We start from the raw sequence: 26,320 nt of genomic DNA, 5'->3' as shown, positions 1-26,320 counted from the left end.
GGGGGGGGGGGCAGTTTTGGGGGGTTTAGACTCGGGGGGGGCAGTTTTGGGGGGGTATAGCCCCGGGGGGGGCATTTTTGGGGGGTTTAGACCCGGCGGGGGGCAGTTTTGGGGGGGTATAGCCCCTGGGGGGGCAGTTTTGGGGGGTTTAGACCGGGGGGGGGGCAGTTTTGGGGGGGTATAGCCCCGGGGGGGCAGTTTTGGGGGGTTTAGACCCCGGGGGGGGTGTGTGGGGGGGGCTCTGTAGTGCTCTGTAAACCCCAAAGATTGGGGAGGGGGGGGGGGGCACCTTTGGCTGCTCCCCCTCCCCCCCTAATTTTTGGGGGGCGCTGCCAATTCGGGGGGGGGGGGGGAAATCCCTTCTCCCCCTTCCCTTTTTTGTTTTAATTATGTTAATGAGTGTAATTAGCGCCCCCCCCCCCCCCCCGGGATTAATTACGCTGTTTTATTTCCTCCCCGCAGCTCCGGCCGCCTGACGTGAGCCCCCCCCCCGCCTCCAAATTTAAGCCTCTCTCCCCCCCCCCCCCCCCCCCCATTTTTTGGAGGGGGCGGGGACACACCCCCCCCCGAGTGATTGTTGCCCCCCCCCCCCCCAATTCCAAGATGGCCGACCCCATCATGGACCTCTTCGACGACCCCACCCTCTTCAACCTCGACCCTCTGCCCCGACGACGCCTTCGCCCCCCCGCCCCCCCACCCCCCCCCCGGACCCCCTGGACGACCCCTCCCCCTTCCCCCCCCCCGCCCCTCCCCCCGCCCCCGCCCCAGAAGAAAACCCCCCCCCCAACCCCCCCCTCGACCCTCCCCCCCAACCCCCCCCCGGACCCCGAAATCCTCAGTCAGGGCAACCCCTTCATGGGGGTGGCCGCCGCCGTGGCCACCGCCCCCCCCGCCTTCCTTAGCCCCCAAAATCGTCATCCTCAAGCCCCCCCCCCCGCGGGAGGTGGCCCCACCCCTCCCCCCCCCGGCCCCCCCCCCGCCCCCAACGGGGCAAGTTGACTTTGGCCAAGGTGGTCCACGCCGCCGGCGCCCCCCAACTCCGACCCGCCGGCGGCGGCGGCGGCGTCTCCCTCGTTAGCGGCAACGTCTTAACGGGCAAAGGGCCCCCCCCCTCCTGCCCCCGCCGGGGCGGGCGGGGCCGCCGGCTCCGCCCCCGCCCTGCAGCGATTGGTTCCCGCCGGCCGGCCCGTCAAGCAATTGGTCTGCAGCCCCTCAAAAGCGGGGCCGGGGGGGGCGGGACCCCCCTGAAACCCGCCGTCACCCTCGGCTCGGCCCCCGCTCAGGTGACGTGGGGATGGGGGGCAACCACCCGGGGAGGGGGGCGGGGCGGGCGGGGGAGGGGGGTGGGGTGGGGCTCAGGGGGCTTCGAGGTCAAGGTTGCGTCCATGGGGTTGGGGGTCTCCAAAGTCAAGGACGTCTCTATGGGGTTGAGGTCTTTGGGGTTGGGGGGCTCCAAGGTCAAGGACATGTCCGTGGGTTGGGGTCTCCAAGGTCAAGGACGTCTCCATGGGGTTGAGATCTTTGGGGTTGGGGGTCTCCAAGGTCAAGGACATCTCCATGGGGTTGAGGTCTTTGGGGTTGGGGGTCTCCAAGGTCAAGAACGTGTCCATGGGTTGAGGTCTTTGAGATTGGGGTCTCCAAGGCCGAGGACGTCTCCATGGGGTTGAGGTCTTTGGGGTTGGGGGTCTCCAAGGCCGAGGACGTCTCCATGGGGTTGAGGTCTTTGAGGTTGGGGGTCTCCAAGGTCAAGAACGTCTCCATGGGGTTGGAGGTCTTTGGGGTTGGGGGTCTCCAAGGTCAAGGACGTCTCCATGGGGTTGAGGTCTTTGGGGTTGGGGGTCTCCAAGGTCAAGAACGTGTCCGTGGGTTGAGGTCTTTGGGGTTGGGGGTCTCCAAGGTCAAGGATCTCTCCATGGGGTTGAGGTCTTTGAGGTTGGGGTCTCCAAGGTCAAGGATCTCTCCATGGGGTTGAGGTCTTTGAGGTTGGGGTCTCCAAGGTCAAGAACGCGTTCATGGGTTGGGGGTCTTTGGGGTTGGGGGGCTCAGGGTCAAGGTCATCTCTCAAGAACGAGGTCCCCAAAATCTTTAAGGTCCTCAGGGTCAAGGTCATCTGCCCATAGTTGGGTCCTCGGAAGTTCTTGCGCTCTTCAGGGTTGGGGCCTCCTCCCGAGAGTGGGTTCCTCAGAAGATCTTGAGATTTTCAGGGTCAAGGTCAGCTCCCGAGAGTGGTTCCTCAGGAGTTCTTGAGATCTTCCATCTTGAGACTAGGTCCCCAAACTCCTTGAGATTCTCAGGGTCAAGGTCACTCCCCAAGAGCGAGTTCCTCAGAAGTTCTTGAGATCTTCAGGGTCGGGGCCACCTCCCGAGAGCGGGTTCATCAGAAGCTCTGGAGATCTTCCACCTTGAGACTAGGTCCCCAAAGCCCTTGAGATCTTCAGGGTCGGGGCCACCTCCCGAGAGTGGGTTCCTCAGAAGTTCTTGAGATCTTCAGGGTTGAGGTCGCTTTCCAAGAGCGGGTTCCTCAGAAGTTTTTGGATCCTCAGGTCAAGGTCACCTTCCAATAGTTGGGTCCTCAGAAGCTCTTGAGATCTTGCACCTTGAGACTAGGTCCCCAAAGCCCTTGAGATCCTCAGGGTCAAGGTCACTTCCCGAGAGTGGGTTCCTCAGAAGCTCTTGAGATCCTGAGGGTTGGGGCCACCTCCCGAGAATGGGTTCCTCAGAAGTTCTTGAGATCTCCAGGGTCAAGGTCACCTGCCAAGAGTGGGTTCCTCAGAAGTTCTTGAGATCTTCCACCTTCAGGCCGCCTCCCCAAAAGCCTTGAGCTCCTCAGGATGGAGGTCACCTCCCCGTAAGGAACGTCCCCGAGGTCCACGTCCCCCCCCACCCCACGGCGCTGACCCCGCCCCCCCCCTTCTTTCTTCTCTCCTCCAGGGCGAATCCAAACGCATCACCTTGGTCCTCCAACAGCCGCCGGGTGGTTCTTCTCCCCCCGGCCAACGTCACGTTGTCCTCGGTAGTTTGCCGGGGAAAATTGTCCTCCAGGGCAACCAACTGGCCGCCCTCGGGCAAGCCAAGGGACCGGCCGGCCAACCCGCCAAGGTGGTGACCATCCAACTTCAAGTTCAACAACCGGCGGGCGGTCAAACGGGTGGTCCTCAGAAGATCCAACTTCTCCACCAAGCCACCGGCGGGGGCAAGGGGCCCCCGTCACCGTGTCCTCGGTGCCCCAGGTGGTGGGGGGCGGCGGCGGCGGCCAGAGGTTGACGGTGCCTTTGAAGGTGGTTCTCCAACCTCAGGTGAGGTGGGGTGGGGTGGGGTGGAGAAGGGAGGACCTTCTGGGGGGCTGGGGTGGGGTGGTGGGGGTGGTTTGGGTGCTGCACCCAAGCGGGGTCTTGGTGGGACCAAGTCTTGGTCCTCGGTGGTGGCCAACCTTGGTCTTTGGGGCACCCAACCTTGGTGGCACCCAAGCGTGGTCCCTCCTAGCACCCAACCCTTGGTCCTCCACCCACCCCTTGGTCTTCCACCCAACTGTGGTCCCTGGTAGCACCCAACCCTTGGTCCTCCACCCAACCGTGGTCTCCATGTTACCCAACCTTTGGTCCTCTACCCAACCGTGGTCCCCGGTAGCACCCAACCCTTGGTCCTCCACCCATCCGTGGTCTCCATGGCACCCACCCTTGGTCCTTCACCCCACCATGGTCCCGGTAGCACCCAACCCTTGGTCCTCCACCCAACCGTGGTCCCCGGTAGCACCCACCCCTTGGTCCTCCACCCAACCCTTGATCCTCCACCCAACTGTGGTCTCCATGTCACCCAACCTTTGGTCCTCCACCCAACTGTGGTCCCCGGTAGCACCCAACCCTTGATCCTCCACTCAATCTCCATGGCACCCACCCCTTGGTCCTCCACCCAGCTGTGGTCCCTGGTAGCACCCAACCCTTGATCCTCCACCCAACCATGGTCTCTGTGGCACCCAACCCTTGGTCCTCCACCCCACCATCGTCCCGGTAGCACCCAACCCTTGGTCCTCCACCTAACCATCGTCTCCACGGCACCCACCCTTGGTCCTCTACCCAACCGTGGTCCCCGGTAGCACCCAACTCTTGGTCCTCCACCCAACACTTGGTTCTCCACCCACCCCTTGGTCCTCCACCCAACCGTGGTCCCCGGTAGCACCCAGCCCTTGGTCCTCCACCCAACCATGGTCTCTGGTAGCACCCAGCCCTTGGTCCTCCACCCAACCGTGGTCTCCACGGCACCCCCCCTTCTCCCCGCAGGCCGGCTCATCTCAGGGGGGTTCCCCGGGCCTCTCGGTGGTGAAGGTCCTCAGCAGCAGCGAGGTGGCCGCTTTGACCACCCCTTCGTCCCGCGGCCCTTCGGAAGAAACGCGGAAACTGGACCATCAGAAGAAACAGGAGAAAGCCAACCGCATCGTCGCCGAAGCCATCGCTCGGGCCCGGGCCCGGGGGGAGCAGAACATCCCTCGGGTCCTCAACGAGGACGAGCTGCCCAGCGTCCGCCCCGAGGACGAGGGCGACCGGAAACGTCGTCGCAAGGGGGCGGGTGACAGGGCCACGCCCAAAGAGGAGAGACCTCGGAAGGGCAAAGGTCAAGGCGGAGGCGGGAAAAGCAAAGGGCGGAGCAAACCCAGGTGAGATGCCTTCAAGGAGGCGGGAAAAGGGGGGGGGGGGATTTGGTGGCACCCAACCCTTGGTCTTTGGTGTCCCCAACCCTTGGTCCTCGTTGTCCCCAACCCTTGGTCCTCGTTGTCCCCAACCCTCGGTCCTCGGTGTCACCCAACCGTGGTCTTTAGTGTCGCCCAACCCTTGGTCTTGGTTGTCCCCAACCCTTGGTCCTCGGTGTCACCCAACCCTTGGTCCTCGGTGTCACCCAACCCTTGGTTCTCGTTGTCCCCAACCCTTGGTCCTCGGTGTCACCCAACCGTGGTCTGTGGTGTCACCCAACCCTTGGTCTTGGTTGTCCCCAAGTCTTGGTCCTTGTCGTCACCCGGTCGTAGCCTCGTTGTCCCCCAACCCTTGGTCCTCGTTGTCCCCAACCCTTGGTCCTCGTTGTCCCCAACCCTTGGTCCTCGTTGTCCCCAACCCTCGGTCCTTGGTGTCACCCAACCGTGGTCTTTAGTGTCGCCCAACCCTTGGTCTTGGTTGTCCCCAACCCTTGGTCCTCGGTGTCCCCCAACCCTTGGTCCTCGGTGTCCCCCAAGCCTTGGTCCTCGGTGTCCCCCAATCGTGGTCTTTGGTGTCACCCAACCGTGGTCTTGGGTGTGGCCCAAGCCTTGGTCTTGGTTGTCCCCAAGTCTTGGTCCTCATCGTCACCCGGTCGTAGCCTCGGTGTCCCCCAACCCTTGGTCCTCGTTGTCCCCCAATTGTGGTCTTCGGTGTCACCCAACCGTGGTCTTGGGTGTGGCCCAAGCCTTGGTCTTGGTTCTCCCCAAGTCTTGGTCCTCCTTGTCACCCGGTCGTGGTCCTCATTGTCCTCCAACCCTTGGTTTTGGTTGTCTCCAACCCTTGGTCCTGGTTGTCCCCAACCCTTGCTCCTCCTTGTCACCTGGTCATGGTCCTCGGTGTCCCCCAGCCCTTGGTCCTTGGTGTCCCCCAACCCTTGGTGCTCCCTGTCACCCAGTCGTGGTCTTTGGTGTCACCTGGTCCTGGTCATGGTTGTCACCCAACCCTTGGTCCTCATTGTCCCCAAGTCTTGGTCTTCGTTGTCACCCGCTCGTGGTCCTTGTTGTCCCCCAACTCTTGGTCTTGGTTGTCACCCAACCCTTGGTCCTTGTTGCCACCCAACCATGGTCTTCGGTGTCACCCAACCCTGGTGGTGGTTGTGGCCCAAGTCTTGGTCGTGGTTGTCCCCAACCCTTGGTCCTCCTTGTCCCCAACCCTTGAACCTCGTTGACCCCAACCCTTGAACCTCGTTGACCCCGACCCTCGACCTCGTCGTCCCCGACCTCATCCGTGGGGCAAACCCCCGGAGAAGGTCGTCCCCCGGCTAACGTCCCCGTGTCACGTGTGTGTCCCCCCGCCCCGCCCTGCCCCGCCCTGCCCCGCCCCGCCAGCACCATCACCCCGGTGGTGGGGAAGAAACGCAAGCGCAACGCTTCCTCCGACAACTCGGACGCCGAGGTCGTGCCGGCCCCGTCCCCCCGGGAGGAAGAAGAAACCAGCGTCCAGGTGGGGATCCGTAACCCCGAGTCCCCCCCCACCCGCGACGTTCCCGCCCCGCCCTGCCCCGCCCCCCGACGGCCTTCGGCCTCATCCCCCGCCCTTTTCCAGAAGCGACGTTCCAACCGGCAAGTCAAACGCAAGAAATACACGGAAGATTTGGACATCAAGATCACCGACGACGAGGAAGACGAAGAGTTGGACGTCACGGGACCCGTTCGCCCCGAACAACCGCCCGTATCCCAACCTCCCGTCCCGGAGCCGGAGCCGGAAGGCGAGACGTTGCCTTCCATGCAATTTTTTGTGGTGGGCCGTTTATTCCTTCTCTTTTTATTTTGGGAATTTGGGGCGGGGGCGGGGGCGGGGTCGGCCGTCGTCTTCGTCTCCTTTTTCTCCCGTTTCGTCCGTTTTTTTTTCGGCGCTTTTCCCCCCCCCCAATCTCTTCCCTCTTTTCCGCCCCTTCCCCGCCTGCCAGGAGAACCCCAGCGAGGAAGACGCCGCCATCGTGGACAAGGTCCTCTCCATGAGGGTGGTGAAGAAAGAGGTGAGGGACCCACCCCCATCCCAACCCCGTGGCGGGGGGCGGGGACCTTCCGGCGCTTTCACCCGTCCCCGTTCCCTTTCTCCGCAGCTTCCGTCGGGGCAGTTGACGGAATCGGAAGAGTTTTTCGTCAAGTACAAGAACTAGTAGGTGGCGGCGGGAGGTGGGGGGCGGGGGGGGGGGTGTGGACGGGGCCTCGGGACCCCTCTGGGCGGGCGGCGCCGTTGGGTGGAGCCTCTCGGAAGGGGTTGAGCGTCTGCCGACGGCCGGGGGACAACCCTCGGAGGCGTCTCCGAGGAGGCGGCTCCAAAAAAGGTCTTCAGCGACCCCAAAATCGCGTCGCCGGAAGCCGGGGGGAGGGGACGGACGGCACGCAACGATGACGCCGACGTGACGTTTTGACCCCCCGCCCTCCCCCCAGCTCCTACCTCCACTGCGAGTGGGCCACCATCGACCAGCTGGAGAAGGACAAGAGGATCCACCAGAAGCTGAAGCGCTTCAAGACCAAGATGACCCAGATGCGCCATTTTTTCCACGAGGTGGGGTTCGTTTCGGGGGAGGGGAGCGGGGGGCGGGGCCGGTTCCCAGAGCCCGTTGACCTTCCCCCATCGACGTCCCCTGTCTTCTCCGTCTTCTCCGAAGGACGAAGAACCCTTCAACCCCGACTACGTAGAGGTGGACCGCATCCTGGACGAGTCCCACAGCGTCGATAAGGACAACGGGGAGGTGAGGCCGGGCCGTCGGCGGCCCTTCACCCCGCCCCCAGCCCCGAAACGACGTTCCTCCTCATCTCCGCCCCCCTTTCCCGTCCCACCAGCCCGTGGTCTACTACCTGGTCAAGTGGTGCTCCCTCCCCTACGAGGACAGCACTTGGGAGCTCAAGGAAGACGTCGACGAAGGGAAAATCGGCGAATTCAAGAGGATCCAAGCCCGGCACCCGGAGCTCAAACGTTTGGTGAGTTTTCCCGCCTCTTCTTCTCCCGCCCTCCGCCGCGTCCGGGACCTTCTCGAGGTCTTCTCCCGTCTCCCTTCAGCCCCGGCCTCAAGCCGGTTCCTGGAAGAAACTGGAACTCTCCCACGAGTACAAGAACGGCAACCGCCTGCGGGAATACCAACTGGAAGGGGTCAACTGGCTGCTCTTCAACTGGTACAACAGGTGAGGGGGGGGGCGGGGTCGGCCGCCTCGGCGCCTGCGCCCCGCCGCCGGGTGGTCACCTTCTTCCTCTTCCTCCTCCTCCTTGTCCCCGCGCAGGCAGAACTGCATCTTGGCCGACGAGATGGGTTTGGGGAAGACCATCCAATCCATCGCGTTCCTGCAAGAGGTCTACAACGTCGGGGTGAGGGGACCCTTCCTGGTCATCGCCCCGCTCTCCACCATCACCAACTGGGAGAGGGAGTTCAACACCTGGACGGAGATGAACAGCATCGTCTACCACGGCAGCCTGGCCTCCCGCCAGATGATCCAGCAGTACGAGATGTACTGCAAAGACTCCCGGGTAAGGGCCGGCGGTGGGGTGGGGACCTTCTCCGGGGACCTCGTGGTGGGAAAAGGGAACGGCGAGGCCGCAAGGTCTACCCTCGCCCCTTTCCCAGGGTCGCCTCATCCCCGGCGCTTACAAATTCGACGCCCTCATCACCACCTTCGAGATGATCCTCTCCGACTGCCCCGAGCTGCGGGAGATCGAGTGGCGCTGCGTCATCATCGACGAGGCCCACCGCCTGAAGAACCGCAACTGCAAGCTCCTCGACAGCCTCAAGCACATGGATCTGGTGAGGGCCCCGCCGGGGGGGCGGGAGGAGAAGGAGGAAGGTCCCGGCTCCTCTCCGTGGGGCGGGACGGGGCGGTTCGAAGGCGTTTGTGGGGTCTTGGCTGCAGCTGGAGATGTTTGGACCCGGTCCTGCACCACTGGGGATGGTCTTGAAGGTCCACGTGGGGGGCTCAGTTGCATCTGGAGGTGTTTGGGGCCATCCCGTGCCCCAAGGGATGGTCTTGAAGGTCCGTGTGGGGGCCTTGGTAGGATCTAGGGATGTTTGGGCTCATCCCGTGCCCCAAGGAATGGCCCTGGAGGTCCACGTGAGGGTCTTGGCTGCATCTGGAGATGTTTGGGGTCATCCCATACCCCAAGGGATGGTCTTGAAGGTCCATGTGGGGGCCTTGGTAGGATCTAGGGATGTTTGGGCTCATCCTGTGCCCCAAGGGATGGCCCTGGAGGTCCACATGGGGGTCGTGGTTGCCTCTGGAGATGTTTGGGGTCATCCCGTGCCCCAAGGGATGGCCCTGGAGGTCCACATGGGGGTCTTGGCTGCATCTGGAGATGTTTGGGCTCATCCCGTGCCCCAAGGGATGGTCCTGGAGGTCCACAGGGGGGTCCTGGTTGCACCTGGAGATGTTGGGGCTCATCCCGTGCCCCAAGGGATGGCCCTGGAGGTCCACATGGGGGTCTTGGCTGCATCTGGAGATGTTTGGGCTCATCCCGTGCCCCAAGGGATGGCCCTGGAGGTCCACATGGGGGTCTTGGTTGCATCTGGAGATGTTTGGGCTCATCCCGTGCCCCAAGGGATGGTCCTGGAGGTCCACGTGGGGGCCTTGGTTGCATCTAGAGATGTTTGGACCTGTCCTACACCCCTGGGGATGGTCCTGGGGGTGCATATTGGGCTCTTGGTTGCATCTGGAGATGTTGGGGCCTGTCCTACGTCCCAAGGGATGGTCCTGGAGGTCCACAGGGGGGGCCTTGGTTGCATCTGGAGATGTTTGGGCTCATCCCGTGCCCCAAGGGATGGTCCTGGAGGTCCACATGGGGGTCTTGGTTGCCTCTGGAGATGTTGGGGCCTGTCCCATGCCCATCCCACCCCAAACCGTCTCGTTCTTCACCCCGCCTGGGTCCTCAGGAACACAAGGTCCTCTTGACGGGCACCCCGCTCCAGAACACGGTGGAGGAGCTCTTCAGCCTCCTCCACTTCCTGGAACCTTCCCAGTTCCCTTCCGAAGCCGAATTCCTCAAGGATTTTGGGGACCTCAAGACGGAGGAGCAGGTGAGGAGAACCGGGGCCGCCCCAAACTTTTCCTTGGCCGCCGAGGTCCCGCCCGGCTCACGGCGTCTTCTCCTTGCTGGTCCCTCCAGGTGCAGAAGCTCCAGGCCATCTTGAAGCCCATGATGCTCCGTCGGTTGAAGGAAGACGTGGAGAAGAACTTGGCCCCCAAGCAGGAGACCATCATCGAGGTGGAGTTGACCAACATCCAGAAGAAATATTACCGGGCCATCTTGGAGAAGAACTTCTCCTTCCTTTCCAAAGGAGCCGGTCACACCAACATGCCCAACCTTCTCAACACCATGATGGAACTTCGCAAGTGTTGCAACCACCCCTACCTCATCAACGGTGAGGAACCCCAACGCTTGGGGTGAGGGCTTGGGGGCGGGGAACGGCGTCCCGGGACCTCCCACCCACCGGTGGACAACCTCGGGGGGTCAACACCGCCCCATCCTGGTCTTCACCGGGGATTTGGTGGCCTCTCGGGTTGGGGTTTGGTCTTCTCCAAGCTTTGTAGACCTCGAGGTGGCGGCGGAGGGGGTTCTTCTGCTCGTCTACTTGGGCGTTGACGTTCCTCAAGCGTGTCGTGGGTGGGGCGTCACCCGAGAAGGTCTCGGGGGCCACCTTCGTAGACCTCGAGGTGGCGGCGGAGGAGGTTCTTCTGCTCGTCTACTTGGGCGTTGATGCTCCTCAAGCGTGTTGTGGGTGGGGCATCACCTGAGAAGGTCTTGGGCCACCTTTGTAGACCTCGAGGTGGCGGCGGAGGAGGTTCTTCTGCTCGTCTACTTGGGCGTTGACGCTCCTCAAGCGTGTCGTGGGTGGGGCATCACCTGAGAAGGTCTCGGGCCACCTTTGTAGACCTCGAGGTGGCGGCGGAGGAGGTTCTTCAGCTCGTCTACTTGGGCGTTGACGCTCCTCAAGCGTTTCATGGGTGGGGCGTCACCCGAGAAGACCTCAGGGGCCACCCCGCTGATGGTCCTCGCCCCCCCCTCCCCCTTTTCCAGGCGCGGAGGAGAAGATCCTGGCGGAATTCCGCGAGTCCTGCCACCACCACGTCCCCCCCGACTTCCACCTGCAGGCCATGGTCCGCTCGGCCGGCAAACTGGTCCTCATCGACAAGCTGCTGCCCAAGCTCAAAGCTGGCGGCCACAAGGTCCTCATCTTCTCCCAGATGGTGCGGTGCCTCGACATCTTGGAGGACTACCTCATCCAGAAGAGGTGTGGGACCCCGGGGTGACCCCGTGGGGCTTGGCGGGGGGTGGGGGTGGTTTGGAGGACCTTCATGGTCGCCGTCGGCGGCGTCTCTTCGGGGCAGGTACCTCTACGAGCGCATCGACGGGAGGGTGCGGGGCAACCTGCGGCAGGCGGCCATCGACCGCTTCAGCAAACCCGACTCCGACCGTTTCGTCTTCCTCCTCTGCACCCGGGCCGGCGGGTTGGGCATCAACCTCACCGCCGCCGACACCTGCATCATCTTCGACTCCGACTGGAACCCCCAGAACGATCTCCAGGTGGCCCACCCCCGCCCCGCCCCGCCGTCCTCTCCCGCTTCGACCCTCGTGGGGGCTTTTATTTTTTTCTTTTTTTTTGGGGGTTTTTAATTGAGTTTCGGTCCCGCCGCAGGCTCAGGCGCGGTGTCACCGCATCGGGCAGAGCAAAGCGGTGAAGGTCTACCGCCTCATCACCCGCAACTCCTACGAGAGGGAGATGTTCGACAAGGCCAGCCTCAAGTTGGGCTTGGACAAGGCCGTCCTGCAGTCCATGAGCGGCCGGGAGGGCAACATCGCGGGGGTAAGGGGGGGTTGAGGGCGGGGGAGGCCCCCTGGGTGACGCTCTTCAAGAGAAACAGGGCGTTGGAGACCAAAGGATGGGGGTCTACCAAGAGAAACAGGGCGTTGGAGACCAAAGGATGGGGGTCTACCAAGGGAAACGGGGGTTGGAGACCAAAGGATGGGGGTCTACCAAGGGAAACGGGGTTGGAGACCAAAGGATGGGGGTCTACCAAGGGGAACAGGGTGTTGGAGACCCCCTGGGTGACGTTCTTCAAGAGAAACGGGGCGGTGGAGACCAAAGGATGGGGGTCTACCAAGAGAAACGGGGCGTTGGAGACCAAAGGATGGGGGTCTACCAAGGGGAACAGGGTGTTGGAGACCAAAGGATGGGGGTCTACCAAGGGAAAATGGGGTTGAAGACCATGAGGATGGGGGACTACTCAGGGAAACGGGGTTGGAGACCAAAGGACGGGGGTCTACCAAGGGAAATGGGGCGTTGGAGACCCCGTGGGTGACGTTCTTCAAGAGAAGCGGGGTGTTGGAGATGAAAGGATGGGGATCTACCAAGAGAAACAGGGCGGTGGAGACCAAAGGATGGGGGTCCACCAAGAGAAACGGGGTTTGAAGACCAAAGGATGGGGGTCCACCAAGAGAAACGGGGTTGGAGACCAAAGGATGGGGGTCTACCAAGGGAAACGGGGTTGGAGACCAAAGGATGGGGGTCTACCAAGGGAAACGGGGCGGTGGAGACCAAAGGATGGGGGTCTATCAAAGGAAGATGGGGTTGAAGACCATGAGGATGGGGGACTACTCAGGGAAACGGGGTTGGAGACCAAAGGACGGGGGTCTACCAAGGGAAATGGGGTGTTGGAGACCCCCTGGGTGACGTTCTTCAAGAGAAGCGGGGTGTTGGAGATGAAAGGATGGGGATCTACCAAGAGAAACAGGGCGGTGGAGACCAAAGGATGGGGGTCCACCAAGAGAAACGGGGTTTGAAGACCAAAGGATGGGGGTCCACCAAGAGAAACGGGGTTGGAGACCAAAGGATGGGGGTCTACCAAGGGAAACGGGGCGGTGGAGACCAAAGGATGGGGGTCTACCAAGGGAAACGGGGCGTTGGAGACCAAAGGATGGGGGTCTACCAAGGGAAACGGGGGTTGGAGACCAAAGGATGGGGGTCTACCAAGGGGAACAGGGCGTTGGAGACCAAAGGATGGGGGTCTACCAAGAGAAACGGGGTTTGAAGACCAAAGGATGGGGATCTACCAAGGGGAATGGGGTTGGAGACCAAAGGATGGGGGTGCACCAAGGGAAACGGGGTTTGAAGACCAAAGGATGGGGGTCCACCAAGAGAAACGGGGTTGAAGACCATGAGGATGGGGGTCTACCAAGGGAAACGGGGCGGTGGAGACCAAAGGATGGGGGTCCACCAAGAGAAACGGGGTTTGAAGACCAAAGGATGGGGGTCTACCAAGGGAAATGGGGCGTTGGAGACCCCGTGGGTGACATTCTTCAAGAGAAACAGGGCGTTGGAGACGAAAGGATGGGGGTCTACCAAGGAAAAAGGGGGTTGGAGACCAAAGGATGGGGGTCTACCAAGGGAAACGGGGTTGGAGACCAAAGGATGGGGGTCTACCAAGGGGAACGGGGTGTTGGAGACCAAAGGATGGGGGTCTACCAAAGGAAAATGGGGTTGAAGACCAAAGGATGGGGGTCTACCAAGGAAGAAGGGGGTTGGAGACCAAAGGATGGGGGTCCACCAAGAGAAACGGGGTTTGAAGACCAAAGGATGGGGGTCTACCAAGGGAAACGTGGTGGTCTTTGACCCCTCGTGTGGGCGTCCTCCAAGAGCAACCATGTTGAAGCCCCCTCGCCTTGACCCGGAGCTCTGCCGGTGGGACCGAGGCGGTGGGTGGGCCGGGGCGGGGGGGGTTGTTTGACCTCCCTCCTTCCCGGCCAGATCCAACAGTTCTCCAAGAAGGAGATCGAGGACCTGCTGCGCAAAGGGGCCTACGCCGCCATCATGGAAGAGGACGACGAAGGTTCCAAGTTCTGCGAGGAGGACATCGACCAGATCCTCCTGCGCCGCACCACCACCATCACCATCGAGAGCGAGGGCAAGGGCTCCACCTTCGCCAAGGTATCTCCCACGGGGTGGGGACTTCTCCCTCCGTCCGTCCGTCTTGGTTCTTGGTGGAGAACGTAGGCCGGGTCCAGATCTGCTCTGGTGGCAACCACCAGGAGGTTCTTGGTGGAGAACGTAGGCCAGGTCCAGATCTGCTCTGGTGGCAACCACCAGGAGGTTCTTGGTGGAGAACACGGACCAGACGTAGGTCGAGGTGGGTTCTGGTGGCAACCACGAGGAGGTTCTCGGGGGAGGGAGAAGATGGATCCAGCTCAAGGTGGGTCTTGGTGGCAACCACAAGGAGGTTCTTGGTGGAGAACGTAGGCCAGGTCCAGATCTGCTCTGGTGGCAACCACCAAGAGGTTCTTGGTGGAGAACACGGACCAGACGTAGGTCGAGGTGTGTTCTGGTGGCAACCACGAGGAGGTTCTCGGGGGAGGGAGAAGATGGATCCAGCTCAAGGTGGGTCTTGGTGGCAACCACAAGGAGGTTCTTGGTGGAGAACGTAGGCCAGGTCCAGATCTGCTCTGGTGGCAACCACCAGGAGGTTCTTGGTGGAGAACACGGACCAGACGTAGGTCGAGGTGGGTTCTGGTGGCAACCACCAGGAGGTTCTCAGGGGAGGGAGAAGGTGGATCCAGCTCAAGGTGGGTCTTGGTGGCAACCACGAGGAGGTTCTTGGTGGAGAACGTAGGCGTCCCCTCCCGGGGTGGGATCCGCGAGACGTTTCACGGGGTCTTTGGGGTTTTTTTTGGGTCGTTTCAGGCCAGTTTCGTGGCTTCGGAAAACCGCACGGACATCGCTTTGGACGACCCCAACTTTTGGCAGAAATGGGCCAAAAAAGCCGACTTGGACCTGGAGCTTCTCAACAGCAAGGTGGGAGAAGACGCCGAAGGGTGGGGGAGGGGGCGGTGGACGGAGGAGGGAGACGGCAGGCGTTGACCTGGACCTCGAGGTGTCTTCTCCGTCCTGGTGGGAGCAGAACAACCTGGTGATCGACACGCCGCGGGTGAGGAAGCAGACGAGGCACTTCAGCACCCTCCGGGACGACGACCTGGTGGAGTTTTCCGACCTGGAGAGCGAAGACGAGGAGAAACCCAGGTCCCGGCGCCACGAGAGGCACCACCACCACCACCCCCCCCACCACCACCACCAGCCCCACCACCACCCCCACCCCCACCACCAGCAGCCCCACCAGCAGAGCCTGCACCACCCTTACGGGCGGACCGACTGCTTCCGGGTGGAGAAACATCTCCTGGTCTACGGGTGAGGACGGGGGGGGCTCACGGGGGCTTCGGTGGAGACCACCGGGGAGGTGCTGGGGGGAGGGAGGAGGCGGAGCCAGCTCGAGGTGGCTTTTGGTGGCAACCACCAGGAGGTTCTTGGTGAAGAACGTGGACCAGAGGTAGGTGGAGGTGGGTTCTGGTGGCAACCGTGAAGAGGTTCTTGGTGGAGAACATAGAGCAGCTCGAGGTGTGTTTTGGTGGCAACCACCAGGAGGTTCTCAGGGGAGGGAGAAGGTGGATCCAGCTCAAGGTGGGTCTTGGTGGCAACCACGAGGAGGTTCTTGGTGGAGAACATGGACCAGATGTAGGTCAAGGTGTGTTTTGGTGGCAACCACGAGGAGGTTCTTGGTGGAGAACGTAGGCCAGGTCCAGATCTGCTCTGGTGGCAACCACCAGGAGGTTCTTGGTGGAGAACATGGACCAGACGTAGGTCGAGGTGGGTTCTGGTGGCACCCACGAGGAGGTTCTCGGGGGAGGGAGAAGATGGATCCAGCTTGAGGTGGGTTCTGGTGGCGACCACGAGGAGGTTCTTAGTGGAGGATATGGACCAGATGAAGGTTGAGGTGGGTTCTGGTGGTGACCACGAGGAGGTTCTTAGTGGAGGATATGGACCAGATGAAGGTTGAGGTGGGTTCTGGTGGCAACCACGAGGAGGTTCTTGGTGGAGAACGTAGGCCAGGTCCAGATCTGCTCTGGTGGCAACCACCAGGAGGTTCTTGGTGGAGAACACGGACCAGATCTAAGTCTAGGTGGGTTTTGGTGGTGACATCTGGATGGACGTGCGTTCTGGTGGCAACCACGAGATGTTCGGAGAGCTGGGGCCCGCCCCCTCCCCCTCCGAGGACCTCCCCGACCTTCTCCTCTCCTCCCCGTTCAGGTGGGGCCGTTGGCGGGAGATCCTGACCCACGGCCGTTTCAAACGCCGCCTTTCGGAACGGGACGTGGAGACCATCTGCCGGACCATCCTGGTGTATTGTCTTCTCCATTACCGGGGCGACGAGAACATCAAGAGCTTCATCTGGGACCTCATCAGCCCTACGGAAAACGGCAAGACCAAGGAGCTCCAGAACCACTCCGGTGAGGTCCTGCCGGGCCGTTTGACCGGTGGCGGTTGGGCGGTGGAACCCGACGCCGGGACCTCTCTTGGAAGGTCCTTGCCTTTGACGTTGGTCTTCTCCGTCCCACCCCAAGGGCTTTCCATCCCGGTTCCTCGGGGCCGGAAGGGGAAGAAGGTGAAAGCGCAGAATTCCTTCGATCTCCAAAAAGCCGAGTGGATCCGGAGATACGACCCCGACGCCCTCTTCCAGGACGAGAGCTACAAGAAGCACCTCAAACACCAGTGCAACAAGTGGGTTGGGCTCTCCTGGGCGGCCACCGGCGGCGGGTCTTCTCCAACCCGACCCTCCCCAGCCCTTCCCTCCTCGGGTGGGTGGTTCTTCTCCTCCCCGGTGGCCCAGCCTCTCCCCGTCCCCCGGCAGGGTCCTGCTGAGGGTGCGGATGCTCTACTACCTGCGGCAGGAGGTCATCGGGGAACAGGCGGAGAAGGTCCTGGCGGGGGCGGTGGCCAGGTGAGGCGGCGGGACCTTCCTGGAGGGTCTCCAGAACTTCCTCGAGATCCTCCGCAACCTCTTCGGGGCGGCTCGAGGTCCTCCAGAACCTTCGTGGGATGGGTTGAGGTTCTCCAGGACCTCCTGGAAGTCCTCCAGAACTTCCTTGAGATCCTCCAGGAGCTCTTCGGGGTGATTCAAGGTTCTCCAGAACCTCTTTGGGGTGGTTCAAGGTCCTCCAGAACCTCTTTGGGGTGGTTCAAGGTTCTCCAGAACCTCTTTGAGAATCTTCCAGAACCTCGTTGGGGTGGTTTGAGGTCCTCCAGAACCTCCTTGAGATTCTCCACAACCTCTTTGGGATGGTTCGAGGTCCTCCAGAACCTCTTTGAGAATCTTCCAGAACCTCGTTGGGGTGGTTTGAGGTCCTCCAGAACCTCTTTGAGGTCCTCCAGAACCTCTTTGGGGTGGTTGAGGTTCTCCAGAACCTCTTTGGGGTGGTTTCAGGTTCTCCAGAACCTCCTGGAGGTCCTCCAGAACCTCTTTGAGATCCTCCAGAAGCTCTTTGGGGTGGTTGAGGTTCTCCAGACCCTCTTTGGGGTGGTTTGAGGTCCTCCAGAACCTCCTTGAGATCCTCCAGACCCTCTTTGGGGTGGTTCGAGGTTCTCCAGAATCTCTTTGAGATCCTCCATAACCTCTTTGAGGTGGTTGAGGTTCTCCAGAACTTCCTTGAGATCCTCCAGAACCTCTTTGGGGTGGGTTGAGATCCTCCAGAACCTCTTTGGGGTGGTTTGAGGTCCTCTGGAACCTCTTTGAGATCCTCCAGAACCTCTTTGGGGTGGTTTGAGGTTCTCCAGAACCTCCTGGAGGTCCTCCAGAACCTCTTTGAGATCCTCCAGACCCTCTTTGGGGTGGTTTGAGGTCCTCCAGAACCTCCTTGAGATCCTCCAGAACCTCTTTGGGGTGGTTGAGGTTCTCCACAACCTCCTGGAGGTTCTCCAGAGCCTCCTTGAGATCCTCCAGACCCTCTTCTGGGTGGGTTGAGGTTCTCCAGACCCTCTTCGGGGTGGGTTGAGGTTCTCCAGACCCTCTTCGGGGTGGTTCAAGGTTCTCCAGACCCTCTTTGAGATGCTCCAGACCCTCTGTGGGGTGGTTCGAGGTTCTCCAGAACCTCCTTGAGATCCTCCAGAACCTCTGTGGGGTGGGTTGAGGTTCTCCAGCACCTCCTTGAGGTTCTCCAGCCCCACTTTTGGGTCCCTGGGGGTTACCCCAACCCCCGCTTTCGGGCTCCCCCAGGACCCACCCCCCCCATTTTCTTCCCGCCCCACAGCGAGATCGACATCTGGTTCCCCTTGGTGGAGCAGCTGGAGGTCCCCACCTCCTGGTGGGACGCCGAAGCCGACAAATCCCTCCTCATCGGGGTCTTCAAACACGGTACGGACCCGGGGCTGGGGGGCGGGGGGGGACACCCCGGCTTTGGAGGTAAAATCCGGCGGAAGCGGGGGCGGGGTGTTTTTTTTTGGGGTTTTTTTTGACGGTTTTGGGGTTTTTTTTTCGGGGGGGGGCGGGACCCAGGCTACGAGAAGTACAACACCATGAGGGCCGACCCCGCGCTCTGCTTCCTGGAGAAGGCCGGCCGCCCCGACGACAAGGCCGTGGCCGCCGAGCAGCGCCCGGACGCCGGCGAGGGGTGAGTCTGGGGGCACAAACCCCCGATTCGGGGCCTTTCCAGCCCCTTCCGGGGGCGGGGGGGCGGGATTTGACCCAAATTCTGGCCTTTTTGGGGGCGGTTTTTGACTCCTCTTTCGGCTGCTCTAGGCCCCGTTTGACACGTCCCGACCCCGGTTTTGGGTGTCCTGACCCCATTTTGGGGGGGTTTGACCCATTTTGGTGGGTCCGGGGGTTTTTTGGGGTGTCCTGACCCCTTTTTAGGATGTTTTGACCCCATTTTGGGGTGTTCTGAGGCCTTTTTTTGGGGCGTTTTTTGACTCGTTTTTTGGCTGCTCTAGGCCCTGTTTAACGTGTCCCGACCCCGTTTTGGGGTTTTTTTGGGGTGTCCCGACCCCTTTTTTGGGGTTTTGACCCCATTTGGGGGGTTTTGGGGTTTTTTGGGGTGTCCTGACCCCTTTTTAGGGTGTTTTGACCCATTTTGGGACGTTCTGAGGCCTTTTTTTGGGGTGTTTTTTGACTCGTTTTCCGGCTGCTCTAGGCCCTGTTTAACGTGTCCCGACCCCGTTTTGGGGTTTTTTTTGGGGTGTCCCGACCCCTTTTTGGGGATTTTGACCCCATTTGGGGGGTTTGGGTTTTTTTGGGGTGTCCTGACCCCTTTTTACAATGTTTTGACCCCATTTTGGGCGTTCTGAGGCCTTTTTTTGGGGCGTTTTTTGACTCGTATTTTGGCTGCTCTAGGCCCTGTTTAACGTGTCCCGACCCCCGTTTTGGGGTTTTTTTGGGGTGTCCCGATCCCTTTTTTGGGGGTTTTGACCCCATTTTGGGGGGTTTGGGGTTTTTTGGGGTGTCCTGACCCCTTTTTTAGGGTGTTTTGACCCCATTTTGGGGCGTTCTGAGGCCTTTTTTTGGTGCATTTTTTGACTCGTATTTTGGCTGCTCTGGGCCCTGTTTAGCGCGTCCCGACCCCGTTTTGGGGTTTTTTTTGGGGTGTCCTGACCCCATTTTGGGGGGTTTGACCCCTTTTTGGGTTTCCTGACCCCATTTTGGGGCGTTTCGACCCTGTTTTGGGGTGATTCGACCCCATTTTGGGGGCGTTTTCAGGCCTTTTTGGGGGCGGTTTTTGACTCCTCTTTCGGCTGCTCTAGGCCCCGTTTGACACGTCCGGACCCCGGTTTTGGGTGTCCTGACCCCATTTTGGGGGGGTTTGACCCATTTTGGGGGGGTTTTGGGGTTTTTGGGGTGTCCTGACCCCTTTTTAGGATGTTTTAACCCCATTTTGGGGCGTTCTGAGGCCTTTTTTCGGGGCGTTTTTTGACTCGTTTTTTGGCTGCTCTAGGCCCTGTTTGACGCATCCCGACCCCGTTTTGGGGTTTTTTTGGGGGTGTCCCGATCCCTTTTTTGGGGGTTTTGACCCATTTTGGGGGGTTTTGGGGTTTTTTGGGGTGTCCTGACCCCTTTTTAGGATGTTTTAACCCCATTTTGGGATGTTCTGAGGCCTTTTTTCGGGGCGTTTTTTGACTCGGTTTCCGGCTGCTCTGGGCCCTGTTTGACGCATCCCGACCCCCCCTTTAACACCCCCCCCCGCCCCCCCCCCCCCCCCCCCCAAAATTTTGGTTGCCCCCCCTTTACTTTTCGCTAGCCCCCCCCCCCCCATTTTTATCCCCACCCCACCCCATATTTCCCCCTTCCCCCAGCCCCGTTTTTCCCCCCGTTTTCGCCCCACTTCTGACCCCCCCACCCCCCTATTTCTATATTTTGGGGCCCCCCCTTCAATTTTTCGGGTTCCCCCCCCAATTTTGGGGTCCCCCCTTAATTTTTCGGGGTGCCGATGACGACCATGCCATGCTAATACCGACCGGCTGCGGGCTGGGTTGAGTTGAACCCGAAACGGCTGAGGCACCTGAAAAGAAACAAAAATTAAAAAAAAAAGGGGGGGGGGGTGTTATATTTGGGGTGATTTCCGGCCTTTTTGGGGGCGGGGCGGAAATTTCGGGCACCGCCCCCCCCCGAAAAGTCCCATTTTTATTCCGCCCAGGGTGGATTTCGAAAAAGAGTGCGAGGACCCCGAATACCGGCCCCTGCCGGGGGGGGCAAAGACGTGGACGAAGAGGTAAAATCCACCCCCCCCTCCCCTGCCCCATATGTGCCCCCCCCTCCCCTGCCCCATAGAGGCCTAAAATGGGGGGGGGGGACACGACGACGCGGTGAGGTGACACCCCCCCCCCCCCCCCCATTTCTTTGCCCCAGGGCGACCCCTTGATGCTGCTGGACGAGGAGATTTCGGTGGTGGACGGGGGACGAAGGTAACCCTATAGGGAGGGTCTCTGCCCCATAGGGCGGCCCCACCCCCCCCCCCGGGAGACATCCCCCCCCCCCCCCCAGCCCCATAGCGTCCCTGTGGGAGGCCGAGGAAACCCACAGTGACCCCCGGGAGACCCGTAGGATCCCTCGGGGGCCACCTCTAACCCCGTGGAGACCCATAGAACCCCCAGGAGACCCATAAGGACCCCAAGGAGACCCATGGGGACCTCGAGAAGACCCATAGAACCCCAAGGAGACCCATAGGGACCTCGAGAAGACCCGTAGAACCCCCAGGAGACCCATAAAGACCTCAAGGAGACCCATGGGGACCTCGAGAAGACCCATAGAACCCCCAGGAGACCCATAAAGACCTCAAGAAGGTCCATAAAGACCCCGAGGAGACCCGTTAGAACCCAGGGAGACCCATAGACCCCGAGGAGACCCATAAGACCTCAAGGAGGTCCATAAAGACCCCAAGGAGACCCATAAAGACCTCAAGGAGGTCCATAAAGACCTTAAGGAGCCCCATAAGGACCCCAGGGAGACCCATAAGGACCTCGAGGAGGCCCATGAAGACCTCAAGAAGGTCCATAAAGACTTGAAGAAGCCCCATAAGGACCCCAAGGAGCCCCGTAGAACCCCAGGGAGACCCATAGGAACCCCGAGGAGACCCATAAAGACCTCAAGAAGGTCCATAAAGACCCCGAGGAGCCCGTAGAACCCCAGGGAGACCCATAGGAACCCCGAGGAGACCCATAAAGACCTCGAGAAGGTCCAGAAGGACCTTGAGGAGCCCCGTAGGGCCCCCACGGTGACCCGCAGGCCCCCTCCTGACCCTCCGTACCTCCCCGCCGCCCCGTAGGCCAACCCCCCCAGCCCGGCCAACAGCCCTCCTGGCCCCCGGCCTCGGTGCTGACCTCCCGCCTGCGTCGCCTGGTGGCCGGCTTGCCAGAGGTCCTGCCGCCGCCGGCCCCCGCCCCCGGAACCCGCCGAGCCCCGGGGCGAGAGGCGCCGGCGCCGCTGCGAGGCCACCTGCAAGCTGAAGGAGATGGCCCGCAGGGAGAAACAGCAGCGGTACGGGGGGGCCCGGACCCCCGGAGGGGCATTTGGGGGGGCCGGGACCCCATAGAGGGGGATTTTGGGGGGCTGGGACCCCATAGAGGGGGATTTTGGGGGGCTGGGACCCCATAGAGGGGGGTTTGGGGGGGGCTGGGAGCTTCTATGGGGGGATTTTGGGGGGCTTTGGGGGCCTTGGGGGGATTTTGGGGGGCTGGGACCCCATAGAGGGGGATTTGGGGGGTCTTGGGGGTCGTGGAAGGGGATTTTGGGGGGCTGGGACCCCATAGAGGGGGGTTTTGGGGGGATTAGAGCCCTTACGGGGGGGCTTGGGGGTCATGGAGGGGGATTTTGGGGGGCTGGGACCCCATAGAGGGGGGTTTTGGGGGGGACTTGGGGGTGGTGGAGGGGAATTTGGGGGGCTGGGGACCCCATAGAGGGAATTTGGGGGGGCCTTGGGGGCCGTGGGGCGGATTTTGGGGGGCTGGGACCCCATAGAAGGGGGATTTGGGGGGGATTTGGGGGTCCCGGAAGGAGGTTTGGGGGGCTGTGACCCCACAGAGGGGGGATTTGGGGGGCTGGGACCTCACGGAGGGGGGGTTTGGGGTGCAGGCCCCCCCCCGTCCTGGGTAGTTACGGGGCGCGGGACCCCATAACTGACGTTCTCGGGGGGCGGGCCCCCCATCCTCGGTGGTTATGGGGCGCGGGAACTCATGCTGCATGTTCTTGAGATGCGGGACCTTGATGGTTATGGGGCGCAGGACCCCCAGAAGTGGCAGTTGGGGGTGCAGGCCCCCCCCGTCCTGGGTAGTTATGGGGCGCGGGACCCCATAACTGACCGTCCTCGGGGGGCGGGCCCCCCATCCTCGGTGGTTATGGGGCGCGGGAACCTCATGCCGCACCTTCTGGGGCCAGAGGAACCTCGGCCCCGACGTTCTGGAGATGCAGGACCTCGGTGGTTATGGGGCGCAGCAGCCCCACAAGTGGCACTTGGGGGTCTGGAACCTCCACCCTTGGGTTCTGGGGGTCCGCTCCCCCCCCCCGCCTCTCTCTGAAGAAGACCTTTTTGGGTTCTGGCTACTTGGGGGGCAGGTGGACCCGTCGAGAGCAAGCGGATTTCTATCGCGTGGCTTCGACTTTCGGGGTGGAATTCGATCCCGACGCCGGAAGGTTCCGTTGGGGTCGGTTCCGGACTTTGGCCAGGTTGGAGAAGAAGACGGACGAGAACCTCACCAAGTTCTTCCACGGTTTCGTCGCCATGTGCCGGCAGGTTTGCCGCCTGCCCCCCGCCCCGGGAGACGGTACGGGGACGCTCGGGGAGCCTTCGGGCGAGGGGGGGGACGTCCCCACGGACAGCTGGGGCCGCGCCCGGGGAGATAAGTGGGGTCTAGGGGCATCTCAGTGGGGTCTGGAGGCCTCTCGGTGGGGTTTGGAGGCACCTCGGTGGGGTTTGGAGGCACCTCGGTGGGGTTTGGAGGCACCTCGGTGGGGTCTGGAGGCATCTCCGTGGGGTCTGGAGGCATCTCCGTGGGGTCTGGAGGCCTCTTGGTGGGGTCTGGAGGCACCTCGGTGGGGTTTGGAGGCATCTCGGTGGGTTTGGAGGCCTCTCGGTGGGGTTTGGAGGCATCTCGGTGGGGTTTGGAGGCATCTCGGTGGGGTTTGGAGGCACCTCGGTGGGGTCTGGAGGCATCTCGGTGGGGTTTGGAGGCATCTCGGTGGGGTTTGGAGGCATTTTGGTGGGGTTTGGAGACATCTCCGTGGGGTCTGGAGGCATCTCTGTGGGGTCTGGAGGCATCTCTGTAGGGTCTGGAGGCATCTCCGTAGGGTTTGGAGGCATCTCGGTGGGTTTGGAGGCATCTCCGTGGGGTTTGGAGGCATCTCCGTGGGCTTTGGAGGCATCTCCGTGGGGTCTGGAGGCCTCTCGGTGGGGTTTGGAGACATCTCCGTAGGGTTTGGAGGCATCTCGGTGGGGTTTGGAGGCATCTCGGTGGGGTTTGGAGGCATCTCCGTAGGGTTTGGAGGCATCTCCGTGGGTCTGGAGGCCTCTCCGTGGGGTTTGGAGGATCTCCGTAGGGTCTGGAGGCATCTCCGTGGGGTTTGGAGGATCTCCGTGGGGTTTGGAGGATCTCCGTGGGGTTTGGAGGATCTCTGTAGGGTCTGGAGGCCTCTCCGTGGGGTTTGGAGGATCTCCGTAGGGTCTGGAGGCATCTCCGTGGGGTTTGGAGGATCTCCGTGGGGTCTGGAGGCCACTCGGTGGGGTTTGGAGGATCTCCGTGGGGTCTGGAGGCATCTCCGTGGGTTTGGAGGATCTCCGTGGGGGTCTGGAGGCATCTCCGTGGGGTTTGGAGGCCTCTCCGTGGGGTCTGGAGGCCCCTGGGTGACGGCTGCTCTCCCTCCTGCTGGCAGAGCCCCCCGACCCGTCGCTGGCGGTGGCGCCACGTCTCTCCGGCCCGGGCCTCGCGGGGTTTGCGTCGCCTCTCGCTGCTGCGCCTGCTGCGGGAGCAGGTCCTGCGGCACCCGCTGCTGCTGCCGCGCCTGGCCCTGTGTCCCCCGCCGGGGCCCGACCTGCCGCCCTGGTGGCAGCGGGGTCACCACGACGCCGAGCTGCTGCGGGGGCGGCGCGGCACGGCCTGGGGCCCCCCCCCGGCGCCCTCCTGGCCGACCCCGACTTCTCCTTCGCCGCCGCCCGATGGCGCTACCTGAGGGGTCGCCACGCCGAGGCCACCGCCGCGCCCGGCAGCCGGAACGTCCCCCTCGGCACGCAGGAGGAGGAGGAGGAGGAGGAGGAGGAGGACGAGGAGGAGGAGGAGGAGGAGGAGGAGGAGGAGGAGGAGGAGGAGAAGACGTCGGGCAGCGAGTCCTCGTCCTGCCCGGAGGAGAGCGAGGAGGAGAGGGGTGAGGACAGGCCCCGACTCCCGCCCTTCCGCCCCACTTTAACTGGTTCCCCGCCCCAATTCCCTCTGGTTCCCGCCCCAATTCCCGCTGGTTCCGCCCCAATTCCCGCTGGTTCCCGCCCCAATTCTCGCTGGTTTCACCCATTTTAACTGGTTTCGCCCCAATTCCCACTGGTTTCGCCCCAATTCCCGCTGGTTTCACCCCATTTTAGCTGGTTCCGCCCCAATTCCGACTGGTTCCGCCCCATTTTAACTGGTTTCACCCCAATTCCCGCTGGTTTCACCCCAATTCCCACTGGTTTTACCCCATTTTAACTGGCTCCGCCCCAATTCCCGCTGGTTCCGCCCCAATTCCCGCTGGTTTCACCCCATTTTAACTGGCTCCACCCCAATTCCCACTGGTTCCGCCCCAATTCCCGCTGGTTCCGCCCCAATTCCCGCTGGTTTCACCCCAATTCCCACTGGTTTTACCCCATTTTAACTGGTTTCGCACCAATTCCCACTGGTTTCACCCCAATTCCCACTGGTTTTACCCCATTTTAGCTGGTTTTGCCCTATTTTAGCTGGTTTCGCACCAATTCCCACTGGTTTCACCCCAATTCCCACTGGTTTTACCCCATTTTAGCTGGTTTTGCCCTATTTTAGCTGGTTCCGCCCCATTTTAACTGGTTTCACCCCCAGTTCCCGCTGGTTTCCTCCCATTTTAACTGGCTCCGCCCCAATTCCCGCTGGTTTTGCCCCGTTTTAACTGGTTCCGCCCCAATTCCCACTGGTTTCACCCCAGTTCCCGCTGGTTTCACCCCATTTTAACTGGCTCCGCCCCAATTCCCGCTGGTTTTGCCCCGTTTTAACTGGTTCCGCCCCAATTCCCACTGGTTTCACCCCACTTCCCACTGGTTTCACCCCAATTCCCACTGGTTTCGCCCCAATTCCCACTGGTTTCGCCCCAATTCTCGCTGGTTTCACCCCATTTTAACTGGTTTCGCACCAATTCCTGCTGGTTTCACCCCATTTTAACTGGTTTCGCACCAATTCCCACTGGTTTCGCCCCAATTCCCACTGGTTTCACCCCAATTCCCGCTGGTTTCACCCCATTTTAACTGGTTTCACCCCATTTTAACTGGTTTCGCCCCAATTCCCACTGGTTTTACCCCATTTTAACTGGTTTCGCACCAATTCCCGCTGGTTCCGCCCCAATTCCCACTGGTTCCCCGCCCCAATTCCCGCTGGTTTCACCCCAATTCCCACTGGTTTCACTACATTTAACTGGTTTCGCACCAATTCCCACTGGTTTCACCCCAATTCCCACTGGTTTTACCCCATTTTAGCTGGTTCCGCCCCAATTCCGACTGGTTCCGCCCCATTTTAACTGGTTTCACCCCAATTCCCACTGGTTTCTCCCAATTCCCACTGGTTCCGCCCCATTTTAACTGGTTTCACCCCAATTCCCGCTGGTTTCACCCCAATTCCCACTGGTTTCCCCCCATTTTAACTGGCTCCGCCCCAATTCCCACTGGTTTTGCCCCGTTTTAACTGGTTTCGCACCAATTCCCACTGGTTTCACCCCACTTCCCACTGGTTTCACCCCATTTTAACTGGTTCTGCCCCAATTCCCGCTGGTTTTGCCCCGTTTTAACTGGTTTTATCCCAATTCCAACCAGTTTCACCCCATTTTAACAGGTTTTACCCCATTTTAACTGGTTCCGCCCCAATTCCAACCGGTTTCGCCCCATTTTAACTGGTTTCGCCCCTATTTTAAAAGGTTTTGCCCCTTTTTAACTGGTTTTGCCCCAATTCCAACTGGCTTCGCCCCAGTTTAGCTGGTTCCGCCCCAGTTCCCATTGGTTTCAACCCATTTTAACTGGTTCTGCCCCAATTCCAACCGGTTTCGCCCCATTTTAACTGGTTCCACACCAATTCC

General features: G+C 61.4%; 1 protein-coding gene across 1 annotated transcript; it reads left to right on the top strand.

The window, feature by feature from the left end:
* Positions 1-977: 977 nt before the first annotated feature.
* On the top strand, positions 978-24,302 carry LOC134509469 (chromodomain-helicase-DNA-binding protein 8-like; the record flags this gene model as incomplete). Its single annotated transcript, XM_063322010.1, is given in 38 exon segments — positions 978-1,283; positions 2,932-3,195; positions 3,198-3,296; positions 4,278-4,651; positions 6,074-6,188; positions 6,291-6,485; positions 6,655-6,723; positions 6,811-6,866; positions 7,142-7,259; positions 7,363-7,446; positions 7,538-7,675; positions 7,755-7,876; positions 7,973-8,216; positions 8,314-8,490; positions 9,610-9,753; positions 9,843-10,098; positions 10,755-10,968; positions 11,066-11,261; positions 11,374-11,541; positions 13,483-13,662; positions 14,413-14,523; positions 14,630-14,913; positions 15,811-16,010; positions 16,125-16,281; positions 16,412-16,501; positions 17,808-17,911; positions 18,053-18,167; positions 20,184-20,233; positions 20,236-20,258; positions 20,396-20,451; positions 20,531-20,586; positions 20,899-21,081; positions 21,312-21,391; positions 21,393-21,523; positions 22,598-22,806; positions 23,912-23,943; positions 23,945-24,113; positions 24,116-24,302. Coding segments are annotated over 38 exon segments (5,756 nt in total), but the record flags the coding sequence as incomplete, so codon positions are not given.
* Positions 24,303-26,320: the final 2,018 nt, after the last annotated feature.

The sequence above is a fragment of the Chroicocephalus ridibundus genome, unplaced genomic scaffold (genome assembly GCF_963924245.1).
Source record: "Chroicocephalus ridibundus unplaced genomic scaffold, bChrRid1.1 SCAFFOLD_674, whole genome shotgun sequence".
Classification (NCBI taxonomy): Eukaryota; Metazoa; Chordata; class Aves; order Charadriiformes; family Laridae; genus Chroicocephalus; species Chroicocephalus ridibundus.
This window is presented reverse-complemented; position numbering and strand designations above follow the sequence as displayed.